The sequence below is a fragment of the Rhododendron vialii genome, chromosome 7a, assembly GCF_030253575.1.
Source record: "Rhododendron vialii isolate Sample 1 chromosome 7a, ASM3025357v1".
Classification (NCBI taxonomy): domain Eukaryota; kingdom Viridiplantae; phylum Streptophyta; class Magnoliopsida; order Ericales; family Ericaceae; genus Rhododendron; species Rhododendron vialii.
Window position 1 is genome coordinate 1,523,384 of NC_080563.1, and position 8,992 is coordinate 1,532,375.

Consider the following 8,992-nt stretch of genomic DNA (forward strand, 5'->3'; position numbering starts at 1 on the left):
GATATCAAAGTACGAAAGCAATGGATTATACAAAATACTACTGGAACCCATTTTGTATTGTATTTAGTGATATGGTCATTGTGAATGAATCCAAGGTGATGTCAGAGGTGTTGTCGTCTTGAGTATTATAGAGAGATCGATACAAAATGGCTTAGGAAATCGACACATTTGATGGAGTAATAATTGGTTGTGGATATAGTGCTTACAAATTAAGATATTTTCCCACTATTTTCGCCGGCAGTTTAACAAGCGCTAATGATTTTAATAGCAAGTGATGATTGAGACTTTACCTATTTTTTGGTGTTTGTTGTGTACATAATAAGAAAATATTTTACATGTAAACTATTTTTTATTAATTAAATGAAAATGACTTATTCTTAAATCTTCCGTAAGTTATTTTCATCTATTACCGTTGTTCAAACCATCCTGTAAGACCAAAGAGAGCGAAACAATATGGGAGTGAGTTGGCTTGACAATGTATGTTTCTGCAGTTCGAAAAAAGTTGGCTCGACAATTTCTCTGACTTTGGAATCTTATGCTATCAAGAACGAATAATGCCTCTGGGACACAGTACGTGTCCGGTAAAATAATGTACTTCTCCGTGAGACTTTTGGTGGTAAGCAAACTTGAAGATTACTATGCGTATTATCACTGCACACCACAGCCAAGACCAATTGACAAGCTGTGTATGCTTGCATCCAGGACCAAACAAAAGTTTAAATCACAAAATCATTTACTAAATCAACGGCCGAACGCTACATAATAAAATCCTCCATCTGATCTCAATCCACATATATAGAATACGAAAAAAATGCCCAACAACACCCTTCGAATGAAATCCCTCTCCCTCAAACAGTACCATATATAACAGAACACAAATCACCTCACAATTACTTCTTCGAATACATGGATTCGACCTTCCCATCATTCCCTCCCAACAACATATACTTATCCTTCCTAGTCAATTGGGTGCACTCAAAACCCAGCACCCCACCCAAAACCTTTTGCACGTGATTAGCCACCTCGATCGACGATTTCCCGCCCCCCTTACAACTCATCTCTTTCGGCAATTGGTCAAGGAACGTAACCTCGTACGTGGGCCTTGGGTTCATGAAGAAGAAGTAAGAGTCCCAAAATTTAAACCCTCGAACTGTGGTTCCATGGAACATGTTCTGTTTAGAGTTGACAGCCACGGGTACGATTTTATCGCTCAGTTCAGCAAACAAAGCGCTGAACCGGAGCAAGTAAGGCTCGCGGCATGTGGTCCCTTCAGGGCACACCACTAGGTCGCCCTTATCGAGAATTGATTTGATCCGGGCTGCGTCTGCTTCACGATCCCGGGTCAAAGCGACAGCTGGGATCGGAGATATAAACCTCGAGAGGCGGCTTACGCTGTACGTCACGCACGAGACTTTGCGTCCGAGTGCAATGGCGATCACGATAGGATCGAGGGCAGTGCGGTGATTGCACACATAGAGTTTGCCTGGGGACCCGGGGGATGGGGGAGGAGGCGGGGTTCCGCGGATTATGAGGTTGATGCCGAGCATTGGGTAGGTGTACCGTACGATGCGTTCAGGAAGAGGGATATTGAAGTAAATTCGGATAAGTGAAAGGATGAACCCAAATGGCAGCCAAATGTACGTGATGAGAGCGTTGAGTGGCGTCGGGGATTGAACAAGACGGCCATCATGGAAGATGATTCGGCTTTTGAGGCGATCAAGCGGGACTGGAGATGCTGATTTGTTAGGGAGCACCATGTAGCCCTCCTGTTCAACCACGGGTCAGCAGCAAATATGAGATAAATCCCAATAAAGAGAAATTGATTTTGAGGCTGACTAGTAGGCCAAAGCCAACCGAGGTGATTCAGCTGTGAATGTTTTGACCTCGTTTGACTTCGGCCTGGAAATCTGCACTTGCGAAACTATGCAACAATTGTGAAGATTAAAAATAATGCACATATAACATCACTTAAATAACTTGCATATTTGCAAGTTCTAACAATTACACCCTGCCAGTAGGAGTAAGTATCCCACATGAGTGTTGGGCACCAAAAGGCCTTGTGCCAAGCCTACCCAACGATTTTAAGACTCTTGGATGAGTCACAGTTTTAAGGCCACAGGCTACGACTTGCTGGTATGATTAGACAGCATATGTAGCATCAGGCACACAACAAGAATTTGACAGAAAAGAGAATTCCCTATTGAGCCTAGATCACTGAAAACGCAACTTGCCAATTAAGAGGGTCTTTAAATTGTCAGTATTCTACATTTTACAACAACTGGAGATGGGAGAGGCGTTCCTAGAGCAGTATCTTTTTCTCCTTCAACTTTACCAACCAATAGTAATATGAATTAAATGCTTAATGAATTCCCCCTTACTTTAGTATCCCATCCAGGCAGTCTGTGAAGGACATTAGCCATATGTCTGCACATGCCCTTATCCACTTATATAGCTTATCCTAAGTCCCACATGTCGATGGTAAATGCCCATGGCCCCACACTCAACCACCGTCAAAATTCATTCCGAAGTACCCAAAAAAAATACTACCGTCAAATTCGTTACGAACTTACGAAGGCTTTATATTCTCACAAAACTTTTGCTTCAAGAATAAGGGTCCTTACGGAGATTGATCTCTCTATTTTTGGTCTGTAACGACGGTAAAGAGAAGGTACATTAAAATAGACGACTAGATAAGTTTATTAACATTTGTTCTCCACAACTCAGGAAATGCCTAGGGCAGCGTTAATGCCAACTAGGATAATTGTTGGCTCCCTACTTCCCTGTTATTACTTTCACAGGGCATTTTTGCACTAATAATTCGAGTGAGGAATAAACAATTTAGGTCACAACATTGTCCTCTACCTAAAAATAAATATGCAACATCAATCCAGTCAAATCTAGTTTATCACCGGTAAAGTGATAAGTAACCTCTAAAAGAGCGCGTTAGTATCTTGTTCTGGCTCCGCACTAAAGTAAAAGTGTTAGAATGTAACGCAAAAATACCCTTTGAACTTGGACATGCAGCCAACAAATGCCTTCTCTAATTCAGTCCCATACCTGAACAGGAACAACACTAGAGTAGTACTAATAAACATTGTAGTGTGAATCAATGGAAATTTTGGAGAAGGACATCTTAATGACAGCAATCAAAAACCAGCTAGCTCTTGCAATTGAATTGCATTAAAAGGAATTAAAGTGCCAAAGAGAGCATCAGTGGCCGGTGAGTCCCTCCCACTAGGGTTGAACACCTCTCTTTTACTTTTTGTCATTTTCTTAAAATAAAAACCAAAATGGTTAAGCAGTTGACACTTCAAAGATAGGCTTGATATTAAACTCATTGCTTTAAAAATGAACAAAATTCTATACGAAACTTTGGATAGGGAAATCAATTCTACAAAAGGGTTTTTGGGGTCACGATAGTGTAACGGGACGCCATTCAGGGTTGTGTTTATTTCCTAGTGGTATTCATAATCCTGTCCTTATTCCAACTGATGCTCATAAGTCATAATCCCAGCATACAATTGTCTCCATATTTTATTTTTTGAATACAATTACACTTGAAGCATGCATAGTTAATGAAATTTCCTAATCCGTTGTCCTAGGCTTCAAGTTACCTTTAAAAGAAGTTATGGAATAGGCTAGTTTAAAATGATGTCACAGTGCGTCTTTTTCTATTGGACGGAGGTTGGTCACTAATTTCTTGGGTACATGTAATCCTTGTTCCTTATACCCTGCGTACTCAGCTTTATAGAGAGAACTGAAAGTAAATCAGCCATTAGTTCACCCTAAGATTCGAACCTCTAGACCTTCTAAATAAGTCCAAGGCACTGCGCTAGCCAAAGTAACTCCCTGTTTGGTGCCAGCAAAAACTGTAAAGAAGAAACTGGTTTTGACAGACAAAGCGTCTAATTCTAAGTCACATAATGCTTGCGTGTGTGCAGGAGCAAGAGCTTAAAAGTATCTTTCAAAACATCTTAAATTATTAATATTCACGAAAGCGAGAATTGACAGTGCAAGCGCACAACGAGGATTAAAAGCGGGAGCTGAGGAGCCTATTAAGGATATGTGACTAAGGTTTAACCAAAAAGGACAATCAAAGTGAAAAATAAAGCGCTCCTATATTAACAAGTTGTTCATTTTTACTGTGGTCAATAAAATTTTCTACGAAAAGCAATTCAACTTTTCCTTTCCGTGTGTTTCCTTTCCCTGCTTTTCTCATCACCCAAACAAAGCACACAACAATAAAACTATCGAATTAAGCTACTATTTGGGAGAGGGAAAGTAAAAAACCTTGCACGTGGACATGAAATCGTGATCCGACTCCCGATCACCGATCCCAATATCAGGTGATTTCTCCCCAAATTCCTTCGCAACCGCCAATCTCTTCCATTTTCCCACCAAAACCCCTGGCCTCTTCACAAACCCGGTGGCCCTCTTTGTCTTCGGATTCACCTCGATCTCAGTACCCAACACCTTGTCACCTCCCAAATACTCCTTCACGAACGGCTCAACCATCACCGTCGGATTCGCTGTCACCACCACCTGTTGTGAAGTCATTATCACAAAATCACAGCAATTAGGAACAAAGAATAAAACTCATAACCACAAGTTAACAATTTAGACAACTGAGTCTGAGGGCGTTTACTAGCTTAATTGCTTACATTTAGAAAGAAGCGAATGAGATTTTGAAAGATCTCAATGAGATTTTTTATATGATGCAAAAAAAATTTAAAAAATATTTTTAATTTACATTATTTTTTAGTTTAAAAATATGAAATAAGCTGTTTATTTTTAGTGTTTGCTTATTTTACATAATAATGACTATAAAACAATCTAATTTAATTATACAAATACAGATTCGGACACAAGATTAGTTTGGAATTGTTTGATGCCTTTGTGGGATCCACACGTGGAAATGAAATTCTCGCGAATTGGATGATTCCGGACCTAAGGTTCCGTTCCGGAACGATAAATAAGTACTTATTTTTTAAGAAGGCAATTTCAAGCTTAAAAATCACGTGCTTACGCAAATAATTTTCTTATCACTATGGATCTTATTTGATAGATCTCATTGAGATCTTTAATACGGTGCAAAAAAATTTAAAAAATTATTTTTCATTTACATTATTTTTGAGTTTGAAAATGTGAAATAAGTACTTATTTTTTAAGAAAGTGTTCTGAAACGGAGCCTAAGTCCCATGATGCGTGTTCGTGAGCATGAGCATGCCATCGAGAACCATCGTGATTGAGTGGTGGCTCACGACGGAGACATCATATGATGTGACTAACGGAAAGGCTTCTTTAACTTCACTACATTTGCATCAAAAAGCCTAAGAGCCCGTCTAAGAACCAAAACAAGATCCTTATTTTTTAAGAAGGCAATTTCAAGCTCAAAAATTATAAGTTTATTGAAATCTAAAAATATGCACTATAAATCTTGTTTGAAAATTTTCAATAAGATTTTTCATATGATACAAAAAAAAATTGAAAATTTATTTTTTATTTACATTATTTTTGAGTTTGAAAATATGAAATAAGCTGTTTATTTTTTAAGAAGATTTCTGAAACGAGGCTAAAATATTTTATGTATAGTCCGTAACCCCCATAAGTATATGTTGTTTGAGTGTGTTAGAGCACAATCCAAGAGCACTAAATAATTAAATTTTAACGCCACACATTTACATGGAATCCATTTCTTAGTTAGGCTCAATGTAAATGTGTGGCGTTAGAAAGCGGAGCCCCGGGATGAATAATTTTTCGACGAACACGCGATTAATTTTCAATATCACCTTTCGACGGCACTTCTCGAACACCTCGTAGCTGTCCGCCCTAACATCCGCCGCATAAAACCTCGGAAGCACAGCTCGCGACGCCAGCTCGATATCTCGGATCTTGAGTCCAGCGTAGGAAATAAATATAAGCATCTGAATCGCGAGGGACTCAGAGACGAATACGTAGGCGATTGCGATGACAGGGAAAGAGAGCAGCAGAGCGAGGCCGCGGAGTAGGCTCCCGGCCTCGATCGCCACCAGCATGAAGTAAGGGAACGAAGATCGGGAGATCAGCAGCGTGCCGTCGAGGTCCGCCGCGATCGAGCTGTCGCTCACGGCGGAGACGTCGCATGCTGCGATTGACGGGAAGGCTTTTTTCTCGGCGGCGGTGGTTGGCTTTGGTAACGACATCGTTCCACCTCAGGACGGAATAACCTCTCTCTCTCTCTCTAAGACTTATTTCTCTCTCTCTCTCTCTCTCTAGATCTCTCTCTCTGTATATATACAAATCTGATCGGAACTGTATCATTCGTCTTGGTGGAAGGAGGGAAGTACGGGTTTAAATGCGGGCGGTTGAGAAATTTGGCTGTTTCCACACGAAATGACTTAATTGCCCTTTCATCCACTTTGGGCTTTCGGTTTGGATGGACGTGTCTGCATTTTCCACGGAGGAAAATGTGCATGTATTTCCACTTAATTATAAATAAGGATTAAAATTTGTACTTTAATTTTTGAAAAAAATTTGTGTGTAATTTCCAGTATTCAAATAATTATTTCAGAGCACATTAAAAAAGTAGAGTGACAATAGATTTCTTAATGCTAGATGCCGGGACACACCTGCGGCGGAGCCAAGATTATTCGTCAGTGGGGTCAAGATTACTCAGGAACCAAAATTCACATATGGACTATTTTTTATTATTAAAAAAACTAGCATGGTCAAAAAGTAATGAACTTCATTCTAGCGACCAACAATACACTTAATTAAATTTCACTAGCACCAACAGTTAAAATCACAAAAAGAAACTCATACAGTATTAACAAGTTTGGTAAAAATTGTTCATACAGAATACATGGAAACAATTTAATGGAAACCATTAACATATGTAAGAAATTTGGGGGAAAACTAACCTAGAAGGTAATGAAGAGAGAGAGAGAGAGAGAGTAGAGAAGGTGCATAACTGTACGTAAAATGCAAAGGGCAGGTTTTGATGGAGAGAGAGTATATATTGTGCACCACAAAATGGAAAAAAGCCAACTTTTCATAAAAACGAAGGACAAACTTTATAATTTTACAAGGGGTTTTGAGGAAATAGTCAAGCACATGAGGGGGCAAAAGTGTAGAATTTTCAAGAACAGGGCAAGAGTGAAACATTTATGAGAGCAAAAGAGTAGAATATCTAAGAAAACTATATCAAAACTAAGCGTAATTTTGAGATCAGTGGGGTCAACTGACTTCAGTTGTCCCACTGTCCCTCCGCCCCTGCCTATGCGTATGAAAATTGTGTTATGCAAAATATGAAAAGAGGAAAATATTGAATTGAGATAAACCTGTGATGAAATTTGGGATGCGAAAGTGAAACACGGGAGAGAATGAAATTAGGTGGATGAATTTTTTTTTTCCTTTCTTTCTTTCTCCGCAGTTTTGCAGGTAGTTAAAAGCGACATTTAAGAAACTAAAACACGAGCTAGCCTTAAAAATGATGTTCACACCAAAAGAGTGTTCCCTTTTTAATACTCTCTCCGTTCCTTTTTTAAAGTCTAGTATTTCATTTTGGGCTGTCCCTTAATAAGTGTCCATTTTATAAAGTTAGTGGGTAAAAGTTGGTACATTTTCCATTTTGCCAAAAAAGTATATTCTATTTTGAAAAGTTAGTGAGTAAAAATGTAATGATAATGTCTACATAGATGGTGTAAATAGGGAAGTGGAGGTAAAAGTTGATGTGAAATGTGTAATGATGATATTTTTTTAATAAGTTAGAGTTACAAAGCAGGACATTTAAAAAGAGACGGAAAGAGTAAGAGATATATTTGATTCCTTTTACAATTCTTTATGCATAGCTATTTACTACTTTTTTTTGAGTAATCAAATTAGAGGTGTGCAAAAAACCCGTAACCCAACCAACCTGAACCGAAGGGTCTCGGGCGGGGCCGAACATGTGGTTCGGTCGGATACGGGTTCATTTTCTGTTAAAAATCAGATTTCAAGTCCGTGTGCTGTGTTTCTTACCCGATCCAACCAATTCATATAGATTAGTTAGGTTTCGGTCGGACCTGACCCGACTCGATGTAAAAATTCGGGCTCGCGAACTGTTCTCACTACTTGTTTAGCTCAAGGCCAAAAATGATGTTACCCGACATGTCGGGGTCGGGCCAAACCCGACCCGTGCACACCCCAAAATCAAATAGTAAGAGTTTTCATTAGAGAAAGTTATTTTGTGCAAAGCCCATCTTTTTTTTTTTTTGGGTAATGTGGAGTGTTTCGGATTAATTTGCGCACACCTCGGATTAATTCATACAACCGTTTCTCCTGCTTACGCGTGAGGGTGAGGTGACCCCAAGAATTTTTAGTAAAAAAAATTGAACCTGAGACCTTAAGATGAAACAAACACCTAAATTTCAGGCCAAAATCGTTTGGCCAACCCTATAGTACTCCATTTACCTGCATTTGTTTGAATTTGATGGAGTATTTATGACTATTTTTCTCCCCCGCACCCGACTGCATAACAAGACGCCCAGCCTTAAATTTTGTTGACGTCCACAAACCCCCATCCTTAATGACTTTTACCAAAAGTCACTATGAGCTATTGATTTGGGGGCAATGCAGTACTGGTGCATTGCATTAGGATTGTGATCAGGACAGAACTAAGATTTCGTAAATGCAGGGTTGAATTATGAATAAGATTTTGAAATTTTAATGTTCAGAAATCTAATAGTTTGTTTGGTTTAGAATTTGAGAGAGATTTTTTGGGTAGTAAGTGGAGAGAGATAAAAAGAGGAATGAGATAAATAATTGAAGAAAAAATTTATGGAAAACCGTAGCGTAGAAAGAGAAATTGGGTTTTGGGACCTAAAACGATCACATTTTTAAAGAATTTAAATGCCTAAATAACACTCAATACAAAATACAATATCCATGTGTTTTTAACAAAAAAAAAAAAAAAACAAATATTAATATTATTTATTAAAAAAAACCTTGAAACAATGCGGCCCCCATACGACTA

The 8,992-nt window shown here is 38.8% G+C and overlaps 1 protein-coding gene across 1 annotated transcript; it reads right to left on the reverse strand.

Annotated features, from left to right (window-relative positions):
* Positions 1-715: 715 nt before the first annotated feature.
* Positions 716-6,302, reverse strand: LOC131332438 (probable glycerol-3-phosphate acyltransferase 8). The gene is made up of 3 exons (XM_058366657.1): positions 5,790-6,302; positions 4,291-4,542; positions 716-1,766 (listed from the first exon to the last, which is right to left on the reverse strand). The coding sequence occupies exons 1-3, from the start codon at positions 6,180-6,182 to the stop codon at positions 891-893; spliced, it is 1,521 nt and encodes a 506-aa protein (XP_058222640.1). The 5' UTR covers positions 6,183-6,302; the 3' UTR covers positions 716-890.
* Between the last annotated feature and the right edge of the window lie 2,690 nt (positions 6,303-8,992).

Coding starts and splice junctions, on each gene's coding strand:
- LOC131332438 (XM_058366657.1), bottom strand. CDS start 6,182: ATGTCGTTACCAAAGCCAACCACCGCCGCCGAGAAAAAAGCCTTCCCG. Junction 4,543..5,789: donor TCGAGAAGTGCCGTCGAAAG/GTGATATTGAAA, acceptor ACTTCACAACAG/GTGGTGGTGACAGCGAATCC. Junction 1,767..4,290: donor ATTTCATGTCCACGTGCAAG/GTTTTTTACTTT, acceptor GTGGTTGAACAG/GAGGGCTACATGGTGCTCCC.